We start from the raw sequence: 24,371 nt of genomic DNA on the forward strand, positions 1-24,371 counted from the left end.
GGGAGAAACCCATCTGGTGCAACAACATCATTTAGGGAAGGGAACTGCCATCCTTATGTTAACAAAGTGTGGGGTTGGATGAACACAGCAGGCCAAGCAGCATCTAAGGAGCACAAAAGCTGACGTTTCGGTAGGCCCAAAACATCATCTTTTGTGCTCCTGAGATGCTGCTTGGCCTGCTGTGTACATCCAGCTTCACACTTTGTTATCTCGGATTCTCCAGCATCTGCAGTTCCCATTATCTCTGCCATCCTTATGTTGTGTGGCCTACACGTGACTCCACACCCACAGCAATGTGGTTGACTCTGAACTGCCGTCCAGGCAATTAGGGATGGACAATAAATGCGGCCCAGCCAGCAACACCCTCATCTTGTGAATGAACAAAGGAAAAAAAGAGCATCCTTCAGTATGAGTGATTGCCATTGCAAAACCTGGACAGGGCGGGGAGGGACAAACTGTTGTCAATAATTGAGTTTCAAGGTGATTGGTTTAAAACTATGAGAGCTTTGTGAGTGCAATGAGCGTGTATAATGCTGAGGCTGTAGTGGTGGGAAGCTTTTTCATGCCTTCAAAGGAGAATTTGATCATTACCTGAACAGAAAAGAAAATCACAAAGATCCTGAAAAAAGATGGGGCATGAGGGTGGGGGAGTTGCTATCACAGAGAATTGGCATGACATTGGTCAAAGTGCCATAATCATTTTACCCTCCAGCCATATAATGCCTGAGGTCCAGCTTAAGTTAAAATCATAACTTGCATTCCTGTAAAGCCAGGACTGCCAGTCATAGAGGTACACAGGCTCCCCATTCCTGATGGGACTGTGTCCCTGCTTCAAAATGCAACCCACAGCCTTAAACTAGTTAGCAAAGTGTAAGGTCACATAAAACACAGAATAAAAATGTGACTGAATTGATGATCACAGACAACAGCAAGTATATTGTTATTTTAACTTTTACCACAGGATTCTAGGCTTCTGGAGCCAGAATATATGAAAAGGTTTGAATTACACCGGGGTGTTTACATTCGAGTTAAAAATGTGCTTCTAGATAAACACCAAAAAACAGTAAAAGAAAGTAACTGGACTGTAATGGGCATTCAATCGTCAACAGGTACGGCAACTCTATGTGTGTTTGTGTGCGTGTGTATATTCAGTAAGTGCATTGATTGATTTATTGTCGCACGTGTTTATTACAAACACAATGAAAAGTGTTGTTTGCTGTCACCACTCTCCAGCGCCATCTTAAATAGCACAAAATAAACCAAAACGCAGAATGTGGAGCTGGAAAAATAAAATATGGACATTTATAGGATGCTATCTGCTATCTTTGAGAGGAAGCTCATTTAAAACAAAAACATTAACATGGATTAGTTGGGCTGAGTGGCCTTTTTCTGTGTCATGCATTCCAGGTATCTTTATCACATGCATAGTGTGCTACCTACTGGTCTGATACCTTTATTTTTAACATGGCTTCATTATCCTGTCAGTTGGAATGGTGCCAGTGAAAGATACATTGCACCAGAAATACAACCTAGAATTTTGGATAATAAAATGTGAGGCTGGATGAACACAGAAGGCCCAGCAGTATCTCAGGAGGACAAAAGCTGACGTTTCGGGCCTAGGCCCTTCATCAGAGAGGGGGATGGGGTGAGAGTTCTGGAATAAATAGGGAGAGGGGGGAGGCGGACGGAAGATGGAGAGAAAAGAGGATAGGTGGAGAGGAGAGTATAGGTGGGGAGGGAGGGAGGGAATAGGTCAGTCCAGGGAAGACGCACAGCCCAAATAGGATTCCCCTCGTTCTCACACACCACCCCACCAACCTCTGGATACAACGCATCATCCTCCGTCACTTCCGCCATCTACAAACCGACCCCACCACCCAAGATATTTTTCCATCCCCACCTCTGTCTGCTTTCCGGAGAGACCACTCTCTCTGTGACTCCCTTGTTCGCTCCACACTGTCCTCTAACCCCACCACACCCGGCACCTTCCCCTGCAACTGCAGGAAATGCTACACTTGCCCCCACACCTCCCCGCTCACCCCTAACTCAGGCCCCAAGATGACTTTCCATATCAAGCAAAGGTTCACCTGCACATCTGCCAATGTGGTATATTGTATCCATTGTACCCGGTGCGGCTTCCTCTACATTGGGGAAACCAAGCGGAGGCTTAGGGTCGCTTTGCAGAACACCTCCGCTCGGTTCGCAATAAACAACTGCACCTCCCAGTCGCAAACCATTTCCACTCCCCCTCCCATTCTTTAGATGACATGTCCATCATGGGCCTCCTGCAGTGCCACAATGATGCCACCCAAAGGTTGCAGGAACAGCAACTCATATTCCGCTTGGGAACGCTGCAGCCCAATGGTATCAATGTGGACTTCACAAGTTTCAAAATCTCCCCTTCCCACACTGCATCCCAAAACCAGCCCAGTTCTTCCCCTCCCCCCACTGCATCACAAAACCAGCCCAGCTCGTCCCCTCCCCCCACTGCATCCCAAAACTAGCCCAGCCTGTCTCCGCTTCCCTAACCTGTTCTTCCTCTCACCCATCCCTTCCTCCCTCCCCAAGCCGAACCTCCATCTCCTACCTACTAACCTCATCCCACCTCCTTGATCTGTCCATCTTCCCTGGACTGACCTATCCCCTCCCTACTCCCTACCTATACTCTCCTCTCCACCTATCTTCTTTTCTCTCCATCTTCGGTCCGCCTCCCCCTCTCTCCCTACTTATTCCAGAACCCTCACCCCATCCCCCTCTCTGATGAAGGGTCTAGGCCCGAAATGTCAGCTTTTGTGCTCCTGAGATGCTGCTGGGCCTGCTGTGTTCATCAAGCCTCACATTTTATTATCTTGGATTCTCCAGCATCTGCAGTTCCCATTATCACTAGAATGTTGGCGATGGGTCCTGCCTGCAGTTCTGGAACCCTATGAACTCTCAGAAAACTAGAGTCATAGTCATTACTTAGCAAACAGAGGTCGTTTGAATCTGTGCCAGCTCTCTGGACAACAATTCATGATTTTTTGTTCCCTTTTCACTCCATTCCCATAATCCTCCGAGTTTGTGTCCTTTCAATGCTTGTTTAAAAATTTTACTTATTTTAGTATTTAATATTTCAATAAGAATTTTACAGTTATTCATCATCTCCATTTTCAGCACCTTTGAAAGCATTGCATACCAGATGATTACATCCTTACATTCTCACACCACTTTTCCCTTCTCTAAAACTTTAATAATATCCCATAATCCTGCTATCATTAGTTCATGGGAACAACTGTACTTCATATGTTTTACCTGACACTGCGAAAAGATTACCTACCACTCTCAAATCTCCTCTCAATCTGCTTTGCTCCAAGGAGAATAAACCCAACCTCTTCAACGTGACTTTCTGTCTTCCATGGAATTATTCTGGTAAATCTCCTTTACACCTTCTTATAGATCCTCCTAAGTTGTGGTGAACTGGTTAAGACTATGTTTAAACCAAGGCCTGTTTAAAGCAACAGTGGGTTTACGGTGCATCTTTAATAAAGAAAAAAATCCCTTACTGCTTCTGAAGTTCAATCAAAAATTTTGTTGAGCCAAAAGAGATGTTAGTTATAGAGATCAAAAGCATGATTGAAAAGGTGAAGTTTAAGGAAGGCCTTGAAAGGAACAAAGAGGTCTAGGGATTTGAGGAAATTTCAAGATGAGGTTGAGGCCTGCCCTAAAAACAGGCAGCAAGGACAAAGCAAAGAGAGGATCCAAAAGAGCCTATGTGTAAGGTCATAGGAGAGTTTGCAGAGATTAGTGGTAAGATCAGGAAGGCCATCAATGGATTTCAACATGAATACATTTCTAAATTTGAGACTTACTGGGAGACCAGGACACAACGTAGATCCGCCAAGACAGAAAGACTGGATTGACTGGGCTTGTACTGACTGGAATTCAGAAGAATGAGGGAGGACTCTCATAGAAACATATACAATCCTGATGAGACTGTACAGGCTAAATGCGAGAAGTACCTGTGGAATTCTCTCCCACAGAAAACTATTAGGACCACTTATTAGATATATTCAAGAGGGAGCTGGACATGGCTCTTGCAGCTAAAGGGATCAAGGGTATGGAGAGAAAGTAGAAATGGGATACTGAAATTTCATGATCAGCCACGATTATATTGAATAGTGATGCAGGCTCAGAGAGACAAATAGCCTGCTCCTACACCTAGATTCTATGTATCAATGACAACATGACTAGCGTGTGGTATTTAGTACAGAACAGAAATTAGGGGCATTGGTACAGAGTTTTGTGGTGGGGGCCAAGGACAATGAGTTCCATCTTCCCTAGTATTCAACTGAGAGAAGTGATTCATCTGAGACTGGCTGTTGGACAACCAGTCTGATGAGACAAGCAATGGGGACAAGCAGTTGAGATAGGTAAAGCATGAAGGCAAGCCTAAGCTGGAGGTGAGGCTGGTATAAATGTAGGAAAGCGTGGAAACAAATGAGGGCTAACGTTAGACAATGAAGAAGAAATGGTGTTGGTGGAGGTTCAAAGATTTCAGATATGTTGAACAATATGAACTACGTGTACATTTCGACACAGCACAAAAGCTAGCCTTCTGACTGTTCCCAGTGCCTTGGCCGCCAAGCATAATATTGGGAATTCAGTCAAACAATATCTATGATTTCTTTCAAATATTTAAGCAATAAATTCTGCCCTTTGCACTTCCAATCTGTGGCCTCAGCCAGTAATGTTGCCAACCTATGAGTGGAGCATTGAAAGATTAAACCAGCGAAAGTCCCAGATGATTGGAAAATTGCTGTTGTAACCCCCTTTTTTAAGAAAGGATCAAGACAAACGGTGGAAATTTATAGGCCGATTAGCCTAACATCGGTTGTTGGTAAAATTCTAGAATGCATTGTCAAGGATGAGATTTCTAAATTCTTGGAAGCGCAGGGTCAGATTAGAACAAGTCAGCATGGATTTAGTAAGGGGAGGTCATGCCTGACAAACCTGTTAGAATTATTTGAAGAGGTAACAAGTAGGTTAGACCAAGGAAACCCAGTGGATGTTATTTATCTAGACTTCCAAAAGGCCTTTGATAAGGTGCCTCACGGGAGGCTGCTGAGTAAGGTGAGGGCCCATGGTGTTCAAGGTGAGCTACTGGCTTGGATTGAGGATTGGCTGTCTGACAGAAGGCAGAGAGGTGGGATAAAAGGCTCTTTTTTGGAATGGCAACTGGTGATGAGTGGTGTCCCGCAGGGTTCCGTGTTGGGGCCGTAGCTGTTCACTTTATGTATTAATGATCTGGATGAAGGGACTGGGGGTATTTTGGCGAAGTTTGCCGATAATATGAAGATAGGTGGACAGGCAGGTCGTACTGAGGAGGTGGGGAGGCTGCAGAAAGATTTAGACAGTTTAGGAGAGTGGTCCAGGAAATGGCTGATGAAATTCAATGTGAGTAAGTGCGAGGTTTTGCACTTTGGAAAAAAGAATACAGGCATGGACTATTTTCTAAACAGAGAGAAAAGTCATAAAGCAGAAGTACAAAGGGATCTGGGAGTGTTGGTCCAGGATTCTCTAAAGGTTAACTTGCAGGTAGAGTCTGTGATTAAGAAAGCGAATGTAATTGTTGTCGTTTATCTCAAGAGGGTTGGAATATAAAAGCAGTGATGTGCTTCTGAGATTATATAAAGCTCCAGTTGGGCCCCATTTAGAATACTGTGTCCAATTTTGGGCCCCACACCTCAGGAAGGACATACTGGCACTGGAGCATGTCCAGTGGAGATTCACACGAATGATCCCTGGAATGGTAGGTTTAACGTACGATGAACAGCTGAAGATCCTGGGATTGTATTCATTAGAATTTATAAGGTTGAGGGGAGATTTTATAGAAACTCACAAGATAATGTATGGCTTAGAAAGGGTGGATGCTGGGAAGTTGTTTCCGTTAGGCGGAGAGACTAGCACCAGTGGGCACAGCCTTAGAATTAGAGGGGGTAAATTTAAAACTGAAATGAGGAGACATTTCTTCCGCCAGAGAGTGGTGGGCCTGTGGAATTCATTGCCACGGAGCGCATTGAAGGCCAGGACATTAAATGTCTTCAAAGCGAAGATTGATAAATTCTTGATCTCACAAGGGCTACGGGGAGAGTGCAGGGAAGTGGAGTTGAATCGCCCATCAGCCATGATTAAATGGTGGAGTGGACTTGATGGGCTGAATGGCCTTACTTCCACTCCTATGTCTTATATTGTCCATGGCTGAACCTAAGCTTTCTAAGTGTTTACCTTTGCTTTTGTACACAACACCTTTATTTACAAAGCCCAAGATCCTATGTGCTTTTCCAACCACTCTCTTAATGAACCCTGCCACCATCAAAGATTGAAGTATGTGGACCACATGGAACTGTACCTGTGGAATGTAACATGAGACTGGAACACATGGATCATGAAGTAGAGATAACAAGGTGTAAAGCTGGATGAACACAGCAGGCCAAGCAGCATCAGAGGAGCAGGAAAGCTGACACTTCAGGTCTGGACCCTCCTTCAGAAACGTTCTGAAGAAGGGTCCAGACCCAAAATGTCAGCCTTCCTGCTCGGCCTGCTGTGTTCATCCAGCTCTACACCTTGGTGTCACAGATTCTTCAGCATCAGCAGTTCCTACTATCTCTTGATCATGTAGTAGAGATTCTTTATTCCATGAGCATTTGGTCATTACAAACATTAAACTAAGACTAAATGAAGAATGATTCACATGGATTGAGCGTGTGGGATGCATTAGCCTGAGGAAATGCTTTGACTGTTACCTTCTTTCCCCTGTCTGTCAGCTACGTTTCCACCAACACATGCTGCATTCCCTCCCGAGAATCCATTTAATTGTCTCAGCTCCTCTCCTTCACCATCGCCACCTGCTGGAATTGTCCTGGTGAACTACTCAGCAGCCTTCAGACACAGTCAGAACTGCAGATGCTGGAGAATCTGAGTTAACGAGGTGTAGAGCTGGATGAACACAGCAGGCCAAGCAGCATCGGAGGAGCAGGAAAGCTGACATTGCTGGCCTACACCCTTCTAGGACTGAAACATCAGCCTTCCTGCTCCTCTGATGCTGCTTGGCCTGCTGTCTTCATCCAGTTCTGTGCCTTGTTTTGTCAGCAGACTTGCTCAGTGCCTTCCCTCACTATTGCCATCTATTGCTGGAAGTCCATTGCATTCCAAAAGCTCATCACAGCCTTTTCAAAGGTACTAAATGTTATCCATGGTTGTAGAACCATCAAGCCAAGATCCATTTTTAAAAAAAATACATACCTTGTAAAAGCAGGGATTGGAGGGAAATTCACATTAATTAACCTGAACTACTTTAAAGTTTAAATAAAAACCAAAAGAACTACAGATGCTGTAAATCAGGAACAAAAAACAAAGCTGCTTGGAAAAGCGCGGCGGTGGCGGCGGCGGGGGGGGGGGGGGGGGGAAGGAGGGAGGAAGGAGGGGGGAGGAGGGAGGAGGAAGGGGGGGGAAAAGGAGGGGGTGGGGGAAGGAGGGGGGGGGGAAAAGGAGGGGGGGGAAAAGGAGGAGGGGGGGGAAAGGAGGGGGGGGGGGGAAAGGAGGGGGGGGGGGGGAAAGGAGGGGGGGGGGAAAGGAGGGGGGGGGGGGGAAAGGAGGGGGGGGGGGAAAGGAGGGGGGGGGGGGAAAGGAGGGGGGGGGGAAAGGAGGGGGGGGGGAAAGGAGGGGGGGGGGAAAGGAGGGGGGGGGGGAGAAAGGAGGGGGGGGGGAAAGGGGGGGGGGGAAAGGAGGGGGGGGGGGAAAGGAGGGGGGGGGGGGGAAAGGAGGGGGGGGGGAAAGGAGGGGGGGGGGAAAGGAGGGGGGGGGGAAAGGAGGGGGGGGGGGGGGGAAGGAGGGGGGGGGGGGGAAGGAGGGGGGGGGGGAAGAGGAGGGGGGGGGAAAGGAGGGGGGGGGGAAAGAGGGGGGGGGGGAAAGAGGGGGGGGGGGGGAAAAGAGGGGGGGGGGGAAAGAGGGGGGGGGGAAAAGAGGGGGGGGGGGGAAAAGAGGGGGGGGGGAAAAGAGGGGGGGGGGGGGGGGAAAAGAGGGGGGGGGAAAGAGGGGGGGGGGGAAAGAGGGGGGGGGGGAAGAGGGGGGGGGGGAAAGAGGGGGGGGGGGAAAGAGGGGGGGGAAAGAGGGGGGGGGAAGAGGGGGGGAAGAGGGGGGGAAGAGGGGGGGAGAAAGGGGGGGGGAGGAAAGGGGGGAGAAAGGGGGGGAGAAAGGGGGGGGGAGAAAGGGGGGGGAGAAGGGGGGGGAAGGGGGGGGGGAGAAGGGGGGGGGAAAGGGGGGGGGAAAGGGGGGGGGAAAGGGGGGGGGAATGGGGGGGGAGGGAGGGGGGGAGGGAGGGGAGAGGGGGGGGAGGGGTGGAGGGGAGAGGGGGGGAGGGGGGGGAGGGAGGGGGAGGGGGGGAGGGGGGGGAGGGGGGGGGGTGGGGGGGAGGGGGGGAGGGGAGAGGGGGGGGAGGGGGGGAGGGGGGAGGGGGGGGTGGGAGGGAGGGGGGGAGGGGGGGGAGGGAGGGGGAGGGGGGGAGGGGGGGGAGGGGGGAGAGGGGAGAGGGGGGGGAGGGGGGGAGGGGGGGGGGAGAGGGGGGAGAGGGGGGGGAGAGGGGGAGGGTGGGGAGGGGGGGGAGGGGGGGGAGGGGGTGGGGGGGAGGGTGGGGGGGGGGGGGGAGAGGGGGGGGAGGGGGGGGGGGAGGGGGAGGGGGGGGAGGGGGGGGGGGGGGAGGGGGGGGGGAGTGGGGGGGGGGGGGGGTGAGGGGGGAGGGGGGGAGAGGGGGGGGAGGGGTGGAGGGGGGGGGAGGGGGAGGGGGGGGAGGGGAGGGGGGGGGGAGGGGGTGGGGGGGGGGAGGGGGGGGGAGGGGAGGAGGGGGAGGGGGCGGGGGAGGGGGTGGGGGAGGGGAGGGGGGGGAGGGGGAGGGGGGGGGGGAGGGGGGAGTGGGGCGGGGAGGGGAGGGGGGGGGGGGGGAGGAGGGGGGGGGGGAGGGGAAAGTTAATGTTTCCAGCCCAGTGACACATCCTCAGAACTGATGGTGGCTGACAGAACATCAGTTTATATGCAGAAAATAGGGAGGTGGGTGGGGTAAGGAGTAAATGACAGGATAGAACCCAAAGAGAGAGAGAAAGCCAGTTGGACAGCCAAAGGGGTTGCTAACAATCAGGCTGGGATGGGTGAATAGTTGTTAATAGGGACTGTTAGTGATTAACAACAGGGCGTGTGTAGTGGCAGGCTATGTGATAACAAGGCCCGTTGTGTGGGATGGGGGGGGCTGGCTCATGGGAGAATTTAGGCCCTAAAATGATTGAACTCAATATTGAGTCCATAGGGCTGTAGGGTCCCCAGGTGGAAAATGAGGCGTTGTTCTCCAGCTTACGCTGGGCTTCACTGGAACACTGTAGCAAGCCAGAGACAGAGATGTTAGCCAGGGAGCAAGGTGGTGCATTGAAGTGGCAGGCAACAGGTAGTTCAGGGTCTTTTTTGCAGCAGAATGTAGATGTTGTGCCAAGCGATCACCAAGTCCAAGCTTCTTTTCCCTTATGTAGAGGAGACCACATTGTGAGCAGTGAATGCAGTAGACTAGATTCTTGGAAGGTATGCTTGGGCCCTTGGATACTGAGGAGGGAGGAGGTAAATGGGCAGGCGTTGCACCTTCGCCAGTTATGAGGGAAGGTGTTGTCGGGCTGTGGGGCGGTGTTGGGGGTGAAGGAAGTGTGGACCAGGGTGTTCCAGAAGGAACGGTCCCTGCAGAAGGTGGACAAGGGAGGGGAGGGGTATATGTGTCTGGCGGTGGCATCTTGCTGGAGGTGCCGGAAATTGCATCTGATGATCTTCTGGATGTGGATGCTGGTGGGATGGTAGGTGAGGATAAGGGCAACCCTATCGCTGTTGTGGGAGGGAAGAGAAGGGGTGAGGGCGGAAGTGCGGGAAATGGGTCCGACCTGATTGAGGGCCCTGTCGACAACGGAGTTGGGAAATCCTCAGTTGAGGAAGAATGTGGACATTTTGGAGGCTTCCTTGTCGAAGCTGGCCTCATCTGAACATATGCGACGGAGACGGAGGAACTGAGAGAATGGGATGGAGTCATTGTAGGAAGTGGAAGTCAGTGGGTTTATAATGGATATTAGTGAACAGTCAACCCCCAGAAATGGAAACAGAAATGTCAAGGAAGGGAAGGGAGGGGTCAGAGATAGGCCAGGCAAGGGCAGGGTGGAAACTGAAGGCGAAATTGATGAGGTTTTCCAATTCTTCACGATAGAGGGAAGCAGCACCGATGATACCATCGATGTATCGGAGAAAGAGTTGTGGGTGGGGGCCGGAATAGGGCTGGAACAAGGAATGTTCCACGTACCCCATGAGGAGACAGGCATAACTAGGGCCCATGCAGGCACTCATGGCAACCCCTCTTACCTGAAGAAAATGAGCGGAGTTGAAAGAGAAGTTATTGAGGGTGAGGACAAGTTTGGCCAAGTGGAGGATGGTGGTGGTGGTGGTGGGGATGGTTCTGGTCTTTGCTCCAGGAAGAAACAGAGATCCCTAAGACATCAGTTGCCTCCTTTCACTGCCCCTCTCAACAAATCCAACGTATTTCCCTCCGAACTGACAGCACTCTGTGCACTCAGATCTAACCCTAATTTTGTCGTCAAGCTTGCCAATAAGGGTGGTGTTGCTGTTCTCTAGCTTACTGACCTCTACCTTGCAGAGGCTGAGCGCCAGCTCTCAGATACCCCCTCCGACCTTCCCATGAACCGTGACCCCACCATGACACATCAGGCCATTGTATCTACTAGGGTTATGGATCTCATTTCATCTGGTGATCTCCCCTATTCCACTTCCAAGCTAATAGACCCACCACCCCTGCACAGCTCGTTTCTACCTCCTGCCAAAAATCCACAAACAGGACTGTCCAGGTAGACCCATTGTTTCAGCCTGCTCATGCCCCGCAGAATTCATCTCTTCCTACCTTGACTCAGTCTTCTCCCCTTTGTCCAAGCCCTACCCACATACATTCATGATTTATCTGAAGCCTTACACCAGTTTCAAAGCTTCCAGTTTACCAGCTCCAGCCACCTCCTCTTGACCATGGATGTGCAATCCCTTTACACATCCATTCCCCAACAGGGGGGTCTTAGTGTTCTCCGCCCTCACTTTCGCCTGGTCTATCTGACTCTTCCCTTCACCTCATCGACATTTCTGTTTCCATTCTTGACTCCCACAGCGACCTGGACTATACATCCTCATACCTCACTTCCTGTAAAGACTCCATCCCATTCTCTCAGTTCCTCCGTCTCCATCGCAGATGTTCAGATGAGGCCAACTTTGTCAAGGGAGCATCCGAAAAGTCCACATTTTTCCTCAACCAAGGATTCCCCAGCTCCATTGTCGACAGGGCCCTCAACCAGGTCCGATCCATCTTCCGCACTTCTGCCTCATCCCTTCTCTTCCCTCCCGCAACAATGATAGGGTTCCCTTATCCTCACCTACCATCCCACCAGCAACCACATCCAAAAGACGCTATCTCCAGCACCTCCAGCAAGATGCCACCGCCAGACACATATTCTGCACTCCTCCATTGTCTACCTTCTGCAGGGACCGTTCCCTCTGGAACACCCTGGTCCACACTTCCTTCACCCTCAACACCACTCCACAGCCCTACGGCACCTTCCCATGTAACTGGCGAAGGTGCAACACCTGTGCATTTACCTGCTCCCTCCCCAGTATCCAAGGGCCCAAACATACCTTCCAGGTGAAGCAACGCTTCACCTGTACTTCCAAGAATCTAGTCTACTGCATTCACTGCTCACAATGTGGTCTCCAGTACATTGGGGAAATTAAGCATAGACTTGGTGACCGCTTTGCAGAACATCTATGTTCTGCTTGCAAAATACACCTGAACTACCTGTTGCCTGCCACTTCAATGTACCACCTTGCTCCCTGGTCAATATCTCTGTCTTGGCTTCCTGCAGTGTTCCAGTGAAGCCCAGCGTAAGCTGGAGGAACAACACCTCATTTTCCGCTTAGGTACGCTACAGCCCTCTGGACTCAATATTGAGTTCAATAATTTTAGGGCCTAAACTCTTCCCATGTCCCAGCACCCCATCCCACACACCAGGCCTTGTTACCACATAGCCTGCCATTACACATCCCCTGTTGTTAGTCACTAACAGTCCCCATTAACAACTACTCACCCTCCCAGCCTGATCGTTAGCAACTCCTTTGTCTGTCCAACTGTATTTCTCTCTCTTTGGGCTCTACCCTATTGTTTACTCCCTACCCCACCCACCTCCCTATTTTCTGCATTTAAACTGACATTTTCCCAGCCACCATCACTTCTGAGGAAGGGTCACCAGACCCAAAATGTTAATTCTTTTTTCTTCCTCCACAGATGCTACCAGACCTGCTGAGCTTTTCCAGCAACTTTGTTTTTGTACTTTAAAGTTTACAGTAGTGCATTTTCACTCTAAATTGCAGCTAAATGTACTAGATTTAATTCAGCAAGAAAATATTTCTGTTAATAATCTCTTTAAAAAATTTGTCAGCTAAAAATATTTTTAGTGCACCTTGGATATTTTAAATGGTTCAACATCATGTTTGTATTATATAGGTGATCGAGAAACATTGGCTTCCAATTTCTCATGTGTTCTCTATAATCATTCTGCCATGAATTGTACATGGTATTGTGGCAGGAAAGCACCAAATGACACGCAATATAAAATGTACTACAGGTAAGCTCAGTTAGGTTTTATCTCAATTTTAAGTGAGCATCCCTTTTCTTCTGTAACTATGTTCTCTGAACATAAAACATAAAAAAGTACAGCACAGTAACAGGCCCGTCAACCCATGATGTTGTGCCAACCTATTATCCTACTCTAAGATCAAACTACCCACATTCCCTACATTTTACTATCATCCTCTGGATCAAAATTCACCCCCCAGTGTAAACATCTTGGCATCTTCCCCTCAGAACCTTATGTGTTTCAATGATTTGTTTATTTAAATTAGAGTGAATAAAGGTCAAACTGGGACTCTGGGTCTGTTCTCAATGGAGTTTAGAAGGATGAAGGGGAATTTCATTGAAGCTTATGGGATGCAAATAGGCCAGCACAGAATGGGCATGGAGAAGATATTTATTTGTAGGAGAGACCAGGACCCTAAGGCACAGCCTCGGAGTAAAACGACAACACTTTAGAAGTAATTTGGGGAGGAATTCCATTCGCCAGAGCGTGGTGAATCTGTGGAATGCTTTACCGCAGATTGCTGTGAAGGCCATTGAATGTATTTAAGATACTGATTGATATTAAGAGCATCAAGGTTTATGGGGATAAGGCAATGGAATGGGGTTGAAAAACATATCAGCCATGATTGAATGCCTGAGTAGACTCAATGGGCACCAGTAGCCCAATTCTGCTTCTAGAACATAGAACAATATAGCGTAGAACAGGCCCTTCGGCCCTCGATGTTGCGCCGACCTATGAACTAATTTAAGCCCATCCCCCTACACTATCCCATCATCATCCATATACTTAACCAAAATATATACCTTCTGGTGTTATGATTTAAGCATCAAATGTGAGTGCACAGTGAGTTAAAACATATCCAAATCCTCAGTTAATTTCTGAGACGGTTCTCTGGACCCGAAATGTTAACTCTGATTTTTTCTTCACAGACACTGCCAGAGCTTTTCCAGCAACTTCTGTTTTTGGCGCTGATTTACAGCTTCCACAGTTCTTTCAGTTTCCATTGTTAAGCTATTTACATTAATTACAAATGTTTTCTCTTAAGACAGAATGATGCAACTCTGCAGTGTACACATTATACGGATGTCGGTGGAAGGCAGGAATGCCATATTGATCAAGGCACAGTTGATGTTGAGGAGAACGTTCTGATATGTGTCAATGGATCTAGTAATTCTCGAATGATTCAACAATATTATACAGAATTTGACCCACAAGTATATGGTACTAAACAGCATTTTTCTATACGCAGTGTTTTAAGATTTGTCAATTGCTGTTTTGCTCTTTGCATTAAAAGTTTCAATTGATTGTCAATAGTTTTGTGTCCTTAACTTTCAGAGGTGTACAACCCACCAGTAAATCTTGAGGTTTTGCCAAACCTGACAGTGAAATGGGACATACCTCCCGGCTATGCCATTAATATAGATTGCTTTGCATTTGAACTGAACGTCACTGATCTGGACAAGGGTAGAACTGAGGTAAAGTGCCTCCGTCACTCTCTGAATTGCTAACCGTTGAAATATTCTTAAATCCATCATTGTTTACAGGTGATTTAAGTAGCCATTACAGGTCTAATACCCTGATTGTATAAAGACAAGTCTGATTTCACAACATAAACTTGTCCACCAATTACAAGGCACAAGCTAGGATTGTGGTAGGGTACCCCGCTACTTGTCTGAATGGGCACAGCTCCAACAAACTCAAGAAGCTTGACACCATCCAGGTCAAGACAGCCCTCTTGATTGGCACCACATTCACAAACTCTCCACCACTGATACTCAGTAGTATCAATCTACATGGAGTCATAGAGTCATACAGCACGAAAACAGTCTCTTTAGTCCAACCAGTCCATGCTGAACATAATCCCAAACCAAACTAGCCCCACCAACCTGCTGTTGGTCCATGCATCTCCAAACCTCTCCTATCCATGTACTTATCCAAATGCCTTTTAAACACTGTAATTGTACCCACATCCACAACTTCCTCAGGAAGCTCATTCTACCTGTGAATCACCCTCTGTGTAAAAAATCTGCCTCTCGTGTTTTTTTTAATCTCTCTCCTCTCACCTTACAAATGTGCCTCCTGGTCTTGAAATCCCCCAACCTAGGGAAAAGAAAACTAGCATTAATTCTGTCTATACCTCTCATTTTTTATAAACTTCTAACAGGGTAACTCTCAAACTCTTATGCTACAGTGGGAAAAGTCTCTGCCTACCCACCCTTTCTTTATAACTTGAACTATCTATACCTGGCAACATCATGGTAAATCTCTTCTGATACATGATGCACTGCAGAAATTCACCAAAGATCCTTAGTCAGCACCTTCCAAACACATGGTCACTTCCATCGAGGGCAAAGGCAGAAGGTATATGGGAACGCCATCATTTGCGAGTTCATCTCCAGGCCACTCACCATTCTGACTTGGAAATAGATCATTGTTCCTTTACCGTCACTGGGTCAAAATTATGGAACTGCCTCCCTAAAGGCATTATGGGTCAACCTACAGCACATGGACTGCAGTGGTTCAAAAAGGCAGCTCACCACCACCTTTTCAAGGGAAGCTCGGGATGAGCAATGAATGCTGGCCCAGCCGGCAACACCCACATCCCATGAGTGAATAAATTTGTAAAATAAGATCCTGAGAAAATAGAAGCCACAATTAACAGGAAATTGATCTTAAAGAGAACAAAGGCCTCTGAATGTTTTGTGCTGCTCCCAATATTGTGGCCATTGATCTTGGGGGATCAGGTGCACATATGTCTCTGTATTTCACCCAATCTGTGTTGCCACAGAGCAATGATCCATAGAATCTGTTAAACTCAAATCACATTATCTTTTATAGCACAAGGTCAAGCCATTAGGCCCTTTAGATCCATATTGATCTTTAAACTCCACACAAACCTTCAACTATCATTCTTCATTTCACTCTAGCAGCATTTTAACGTTTACCTGTTTCCCTCATGTTCCTATCTAACTTCACCTTAAATATATTTGTGCTGTTCTCCAAGTCAGAACTCTGGCAAAACCTTCCATATCTGCTAATTCCCAAACAAATTCTCCTATCCCTCAGCCGGCAGGAACCTGACTGATTGACTGAATGCCTACAGGATTTCAGAGCCAATGGCTCGCTCTCTCTCTGCACTCGTGAATGAGGGAAGGCATGCACGACATCGAACCCACTATAAAATCAGACAGCACAGACAGAAGCCATTCAGCCCAGTATGCTAGTACTGGCTCTTTGACAGAGCACAAGATAAAGCAAAGTATGCACCCAGAAAACTGTTCGAACTTATCGTGAAACTTCCATATTTTTAAGACAGCCCATTCCTGATCATGGTGCCTCTTTGAGTGAAAGAAAACAAGAACTGCTTCTTCTCTAGCTTCACACACACACACACACACACACACACACACACACACACACACACACACACACACACACACACACACACACACACATAAACACATACACACACAGAGCCACATACACACACACATATACGCAGGCATAAACACACACACACACACACACACACACACACACACACACACAGAGCCACATACACTCACACATATACGCAGGCATACACACACACACACATACACACACACACACACACACACACACATACATGCATACATAGACACAAACACGCACATAAATCCACACCCACATACGTGCACTCTCTCTCTCTCTCTCACACACACACATACATAAACACACACACACACATAAAACACAAAGTCACTAACTGTTTTGTTCCAGCTCTTCACTTGCCGACATGAAACAAAGTATGCCCTTGTACACATCAAGCCCACAACACGTTACTCAGTGAAAGTAAGAATGAAACTGAAGCATTGCAAAGAAACAAAGTTCTGGAGCCCCTGGAGTAATGAAGATTTTATCGGTAAGACCCCAATCTTCCTATTTCTCATGAACCTTTGTTAATTGTCATGTGTAATCCCATTCTGTTTTGTAGCATGGATTGTAGGGTTTTGAAACATGAAAGTTTTTTTTTAATCACTGATGCCGTGAGATTGTGGGCTCATTTCTATTTTTCTTTTGCTTCTCCAACACAGACTTCCCCAGTGGGGTCAGGAGCCACAATTTTGGGGGTTGCATATTTGGAGAGGCCGAGTCTGCCCTGGAGGTCTGAAGTGAGGCTGTGATCTTATTGTTGTGCACACTGCCGACACTTGATGTGGCTTACAGGAGAACACATCAAATTGACCTGTAGGACACGTTAATGTAATGCTGGCATGCTACCATCAACATTCCCACGTAGCTAGCCTAGTGGGCATCAATAAGATTGATTGGCTTGGACACTGGTTGAGAACCTCCAGGGAAACCAGGGAGCAAGAACTCTGGAATAACAAAGTGTGGAGCTGGATGAACACAGCAGGCCAAGCAGCATCTTAGGAGCACAAAAGCTGACGTTTCGGGCCTAGTCCCTTCATCAGGATGTTGGAGTGCATCAAGAGAGGTGGAGCATACCAAGGATGCAAAAATGATTTATAAGATGCAGTCATGCTCCTCCTGACTCCAACAAAGTGGAGTAACGCAACTCAAAACTTCCCATTCAGGCAGCAGCCTCTACTGTTCCCTCTCAAGTTTGCTGACGCTCAGGGCAAAGGTGCATGTACTGTGTTTTAATCCAACGCAGTCACATTTTATTAAGGTTTGGGCAGGCATAGCAATGTGCAGGCACACAGATTTCCAAAGCACTAAATCCAATTAGAAATTTCTTGTGTGGAATTACTAAGTGCTCTCTCCCTGCCATATTGGAGCCTTCACCTGTTTTACTTCTGCAATGCTGCAGAGCATGATTACATTCTCAGGCCATATTTGAATGTATTCACCTTTGACAATTTTTACGAAAGGCGCCATTGCAATGCAACTTTTTGAAAAAAAATCTTTTGAATCAATTACTATTATTTGTGATCAATAAAATCTGCCCTGTTTATTTACAGAACCTGTCCAGGTGCTGAACATTTATTGGATGCTGATTACATTGGCCATATTGGTCACGGTGCTAGGATTGATCCTAATGTTTGCTTTCAAAAGGTAACTATCCATCCAAATGTTCGATTGGGTTGTAGCTAGTTGTTCCAGTTCTCATCCTGATAGCATTGACTGGCATAGGGGTTAGCTCCAAATCTGCTTCAACTGTCCTGTGCCTCACTAATGCTCAGGGTTCCTGAGAATCACCGGGATTATACTGGAGCTTTGGTGTGAGACCAGAAAAACCCCAAGAGACGCATCTTAGCGTGTCGCACAAACTGTTCATCTGGGATGGGGAGACAGTGCCATCAATCTCCTGGTAAACTTCTCAGCTTTCCTTGGAATCTGCTGATGCCCCTCATTAACTTGGAGAAACTTGAATAGAATTGCTGTATTCTCTCTGCCCAGCATCACAGTGAGTGGGCAACTTGCAGTGAGCATCATGAGCCAAACTTGCTTGAGAATCCCTACAGTATAGTAATGAGCCATTCAGTTCAAAAGGTCCACACCAACTCTCTGAAGAGCATTCCACACGGACTCACCGCTCTACCCTATCCTTTCCCAGTAACTGCAATTCCTGTGGTCAATCCACCTAACCTGCTCATCAGTGGGCGACTTGGGCAATCTAGAAGGGCCAGTCTGCCTAACCTGCACATCTTTGGACTGTGGGAGGAAAAGCAGAGCACCTGGAGGAAACCCACACAGGCACAGGGAAAATGTACAAACTCCACACAGACAGTTGCCTGAGAGTGAAATCAAACTTGGGCCCAGGTGTTGTGAGGCAGCTGTGCTAACCACTGAGCCCTGTGATACCCCATGTGTTTTCCCTTTTTTGTTCTTTGTATCAGAACGCCACATTGCCTTGGAGACTTAACTCTCAATCCACATTCTATTCCTTTTGTTTACTTTCAGCACCATTATCAATCCCTTCAAGTGCACTTTCTTCAGATCTTTACTCTGCGTTCAAGGCTAACTGTTTTCATTCAACAAACTTTAGGCAGTTTACAGTTTATTTGGCTGTGAGCTAAGAATGTTGAATTTGATATGATGAGAACAATTTGTTCCATTCTGCTCTCTCCTGCCGCTGGTCATGCACAATGTGTTTCATCTTGTGTTTGCCCATTTTTTTTGAGGAAGGCAATTAAGAAAAACTTTAGCGTGTAGTTCCCTTTCTCCCATGGGTAACTGAACAGAATTTGAGAATATCAATCCAGATTCCAAACCAACTTGACAACTCCAATCAGCTGTGATCCACAAATAATTGGTCTCGTCCATTGCAAGTGTGTAACCCTGCTATCTGTGAAGTATTTGACGATCTCTGTCAATTCTCATAACCATTATTCTTCAAAGCTTGAAATCTGCTGCAGTCAAAGGGATTGGGAAGGGAATATGCAAGGGTGGTAGGTTATCTACTGACACAAAGTTATGAAAGAGCTCAGCTTGCAGTGCACTTTTTATGGGCTCCAGTCCTCTACATTGGATCTGGGACATTAAAGTCACTAAAAGCTTACTGTATTGTGATTCCCTGTAGCCTCCTATCACTATAGTTTAAGAAACATCTTATTGGTTGTGAAGAAGTTTATGAGATGATGGATGGTAATTTATAAATGCAGGCCTTTCTTATTCTGATTTTCTCTCTCTTTCAGTTACCTTTTTGTATGCTAACTTGCTCTCTCCATCAGCTCTCCACTTCCTTATAAGGATGGTCAAAATTGAGAGTAGAAGCAAACACAGGGAATGCAGGAGAAACTCAGCAAGCCTGGCAGCTTTGTTGGGGAGTGAAACAGAATTAAGGTTTTGAGTCCAGTATGGCTCTTTTTCAGAAGGTGTTGGTGACTGCTGGGATGAAAGTCTCTTCAGGTTTGCCATCTGTAAGGCTAGTAAAATGAGATGGGATTGATCAGGTACAATCTAGTTCTCCTGAAACAGTTCCACAGAGCAGAACTGCCCATTTCTTTGTCCCTCGTTGGCACAAACTTATTCCTCTTGCCATTTAATACGTTCAATGCTAATCCTCTGTCAACAACATTGTCATTCTGCACTCTCCTTTGACACAGTAAGTGTCTAGAAATCCATCTGTTTCTTCTTTTGTTTCAAAGTATAATTGGAAAAAGAAAACCATTTCGGTGAAACATTGGGTACTTGTCTAAGTTTGTCCAATGTAGAAGCAATTTTGCATTATAAATGCATTTTTTGGCTTGATTTGGAAGGAATTAGTGCTGACAGTGGTTGAAGAAGTGGGAAATAATCAGACCTGAATGAATATAAATTTTCCAATTTATTTTTAATTGTTTGAAAGAATGAATGCTTGTTATTAGAATTTGGCATGTTGCTTTTCAAAGTTAAGTGATCTGTGATCTCACACGTAATCCAAATGATCTTTACTGACAAAACTCATATCTAGCAGTTAAGACAATTCATGTCATCATGATGAAATTATTGGGTGGCGAAACAAGCTTAAGAGGCAAATGAATGGCCGATACACATATTTGATCCCAGTAGATTGTCCTTGTGTGCAGTTTTGGTCTCCTTACTTGAGAAGAGATATATTAGCCCTGGAGGGGGTGCAGAGCAGATTCACTCGGTTGATTCCAGAGTTGAGAGGGTTGAAATATGAGGAGAGACTGAGTAGACTGGGATTATACACATTGGAATTCAGAAGAATGATGGGAGATCTTATAGAAACATATAAGATTATGAAGGGATTAGGTAAAGTGGAGGCAGGGAGGTTGTTTCCGCTAGCAGGTGAAACTAGGGCTTGAAGGCATTGCCTCAAAATAAAGGGAAGCAGATGTTGGACTGAGGTCAGGAGGAACTTCTTCACTCAAAGGGTTGTGAGTCTGTGGAATTCCCTGCCCAGCGAAGCAGTTGAAGCTACCTCGCTGAATGTTTTTAAGGCAAGGCTAGATAAATTTTTGAACAGTAAAGGAATTAAGGGTTATGGTGAGTGGGCGGGTAAGTGGAGCTGAGTTGCAAAAAGATCAGCCATGATCTTATTAAATGGTGAGGCAGGCTCGAGGGGCCAAATGGCCTGCTACTGCTCCTAGTTCTTATGTCCTTGGCAAAAATCGCCCCTACCCTCCTGTTCTGAATATACTCACTCTGTCCTAATGCCAGTCTTCCTCTGTTCTCTTTTATTAATTCATGGCATCTGGCCATCACTGGCCAGGCCAGTATTTATGACCTATCCCTAATTGGCCAGAGTGTCAACCACATTGCTGTGAGTCTGGAGTCACATGTAGGCCAGATCAGGTAAGGACAGCAGATTCCTACTTTAAAGAACATCAGTGAACCAAAGATAGTAAGAACTGCCAATACTGGATTCAGAGATAACACAGTGTGGAGCTGAAGGAACACAGCAGGCCAGGAAGCATCAGAAGAGCAGGAAAGCTGGTGTTTTGGGCCAGGACACTTCTTTAGAAAAATCTGCTGAAGAAGGATCCTGAACCAAAACATCAGTTTTCCTGCTCCCCTGACGCTACCTGGCCTGCCGTGTTCATCCAGCTCCACACTCTTATTAGTGAATCAGATGGTTTTTTTTAAATCATGCAATCCCTCCCCCAACAATCAGCAATGATTTCATGGTCATCATTGCACTCTTAATTCTGGATATCTAATTGAATTCAAATTCCACCATCTACCATGGTACGATTCAAACCTAGGTTCCCAAAACATTTTCAGGTCTCTGGACCAACAGTCTCGAGATACTACCACGAGGTCATCACATCCATTAAGTGACTATGCATCAGAAGTGGGTTCTCACCGATTGCTAGACTGTGAGGAATCATACTTGTGTGCAGTTCTGGAATCCACATTATAGGAGCGATGTGATTTCACCAGAGAGGGTGCAGAGGAGATTTACCAGGATGTTGCCTGGGCAGGAGAGCTCCAGTTATGAAGAGGGTTTGGACAGACTGTGGTTGTTTTCCTTGGAGCAGAGGAGAGTGAGAAGGGGCATGGTTGAGATGTATACATTTATGAGGGGCTAAGATATAGCAGGAAGAAACAGTTCCCCTTGATGGAGAGATGAATGACCGGGAGGCATAGATTTAAGGAAAGGAGCAGAAGGTTTAATGGGGGCGTGAAGAAGAACTTATTACCTAAAAGTGGTGGGAATCTGGAACACAATACCTGTTATAATGGTAGACGTAGAGACCATCATATCATTTAAGGAGTACTTACATGTGAACTTGCCATGCCAAAGTAGGCAAAGCTGTGGATCAAGTTCTGAAAGAACTTCAGATGCTGGAGATTTGAAATGCAAATAGAAATTTATGGAGAAACTGAGCAGTTCTGGCAGCATCTGTGGAAAGAAAGCAAAGTTAATGTTTTGAGTTCGATGACTTTGAGTTCTGATGGAGAATCACCAGACTCAAAAGGCTAACTCTGCTTTCTTCCCCCGGGTGCTGCCAGACCTGCTGAGTTCCTCCAACAATTTCTGCTTTGTGTTGGAAAAGTTAGGTGGTTGTTTTTGAACAGTACAGATGTGATGGGCCAAAGGTCCTTCTTCCATGCTGTAGATCCCTAAGACTCCTTGACTTGAGTTCAGTTCACACAAGGGTTCATAATTTGACAGTTAATTTTAACAACCCTGGTCGTTTTCCATTTCCTAGCCCAGGGTCACTGAGATCTCTAAAATGAACACTGGATCAAAGTCTCCAGCTCACAAAATGCTGCCCTTAGAGAAACATAGGAAGTAAGAAGAGGAGTAGGGCATTTAGCCCATCAACATCTCCCACCATTTAATATGCTCGTTGCTAATCCTGTAAATCAACAGTATAATTCTGATCTCTCCTCTGATGCCTTGTGTCCAGAAATCTTTTTCTTTTTCAAAAGCGTACTGCAGAATTCAGTATGGTTAAACTAATCTAAAGTATTTTCTCATTCCATAGTGCATAAATCATGTCATCTTAATCTGTATTTCAAATTTGCGTTAGCAAACGAGAGGGTACATTTTGACTTTGCGGCATGGCATTTAATGAATGTAAGTGAATTGGCAGCTTATTTTACAGCTTTCCCATTGACTTCAATGGAGAGAATAATGGAGTGAGGTCAGAACTGAACCCTCACCCCATCCCCCTCTCTGATGAAGGGTCTAGGCCCGAAACGTCAGCTTTTGTGCTCCTGAGATGCTGCTGGGCCTGCTGTGTTCATACAGCTCCACACTTTGTTATCTTGGATCCTCTAGCATCTGCAGTTCCCATTATCACTTTGACCTGATATCACTTATTTTTTATCGGACAAAGTCACAATTTACCCCAAATGCTCTTATGTATTTATTTGCAAAATAGCACAAAGTGAATGTGGACTGAATTAATGTATTGAACATTTTTAGGTACAGATTATTGGAAATTGTAGTCAAACCAATTCCCAGTCCTCAAAAGAAGTTCAACGCATTGTTCGAAGAATACAATGGTGATTTCCAGGTAGGCAGGTGCTAATGAAATGTTGTTTTTTTCATGGCGTTCAAATGTAAATCTCCCAAATATTTTTGGCTAATGTTGCATTTTATGTTTTGCCTTTAAGTGGAAAATCTTCAATTTCTTAAATAATTCCTTTCCAAGCATGCAGTGCACATTTTCAACAGTGACTTAATCAGTAGCTCATATGCATAAGTGAAAATGGAAGGGTCTGCAAACTATCACTTTGTCACTTGCAGCCTTCCAGTTGGAAAATAACAAGGAGCCTATCTGATAATCCAAATACCAGAGGCCTCAGGGTTCAAACCATTTATTGCTGCTAAGTTCAACACAAAAAAAGAAGGAACACAATTGAGGATGCAGGGTCAATGGGGAACATGTTTGTCTTGGCCACACAAGTGGTATTCTGGCAAAGTGGGTTATTGTCAAGTTCTTGACCCCTGTCCAATTTATATCCCACCCCTAAGCATATAGATGCACTGGTAATCACAGAGAATTGGCCAATGTACAAGAGACAATGAGAGGGAAATGTTCTGTATAGCCGGCTGTATGCATCTCCATTGAATAGCCTGAAAGGATGGTGAATGCGGATTCACCATTCTGCTCAAAGACACATTGGCTAGATATTTGAATGAGGTGGAAAAAGAGAGACTGAGAAATTGATTAGCTTGGGCAAAAAGTTGGCAGGGGTATGGCTTTAATGGGATGAATGGCCTGTTTCCATAAAATTGAGATGTTTGCCCCAATGATAATTGCGATAACAACAAAAACTTTTGGAATAATGCAGTTTTCCTTTCTCACAGAATTGGATAAACTGTCAGATACCAGTCTCAGAAGTTGATGAATGCCATTCAGTTATCATTGAAGAAAATCCCCAAAGTGAAGAATTAAGAAGCTTTCGCTGCCGCCCATCCATGCACCTGCCATGATCCTGAGCTTACAAATCGATATTTGGAATGCCTTATTTTCTCCATGGCTTGTCCATTGTGAACTGCTCATCATTGTCATTCAAGATTTCTTCACAGCTCAGGATTAGCCCTGTTGCCTATCAGGCTGAACTCTCACAATACTGACTAGTAATCAGGTGGGTCAAGAATATAGTGGGGGAGTTAGTACCTTGGCAGAGCCTCACCAGTGGAGAGGTTTCCCACCGAGGGGTAATGGAGGCAGATAATCAATTCACATGGATAAGGCAGCCACTAGGGACAGT

The 24,371-nt window shown here is 46.3% G+C and overlaps 1 protein-coding gene across 1 annotated transcript in view; it reads left to right on the forward strand.

Moving 5' to 3' along the window:
* The window catches only part of LOC125453613 (interleukin-13 receptor subunit alpha-2-like), a 51,928-nt gene extending 27,781 nt beyond the window's left edge, over positions 1-24,147 (forward strand). The window contains exons 4-11 of the mRNA XM_059646943.1: positions 962-1,109; positions 12,611-12,731; positions 13,789-13,964; positions 14,079-14,218; positions 16,506-16,647; positions 17,711-17,804; positions 23,077-23,167; positions 23,965-24,147. Coding sequence (XP_059502926.1) covers positions 962-1,109; positions 12,611-12,731; positions 13,789-13,964; positions 14,079-14,218; positions 16,506-16,647; positions 17,711-17,804; positions 23,077-23,167; positions 23,965-24,090 — 1,038 coding nt within the window. The 3' untranslated portion in view covers positions 24,091-24,147. The remainder of the gene's footprint in view (positions 1-961; positions 1,110-12,610; positions 12,732-13,788; positions 13,965-14,078; positions 14,219-16,505; positions 16,648-17,710; positions 17,805-23,076; positions 23,168-23,964) is intronic.
* Positions 24,148-24,371: the final 224 nt, after the last annotated feature.

This window comes from Stegostoma tigrinum, chromosome 6, assembly GCF_030684315.1.
Source record: "Stegostoma tigrinum isolate sSteTig4 chromosome 6, sSteTig4.hap1, whole genome shotgun sequence".
In the NCBI taxonomy this organism is placed as follows: Eukaryota; Metazoa; Chordata; class Chondrichthyes; order Orectolobiformes; family Stegostomatidae; genus Stegostoma; species Stegostoma tigrinum.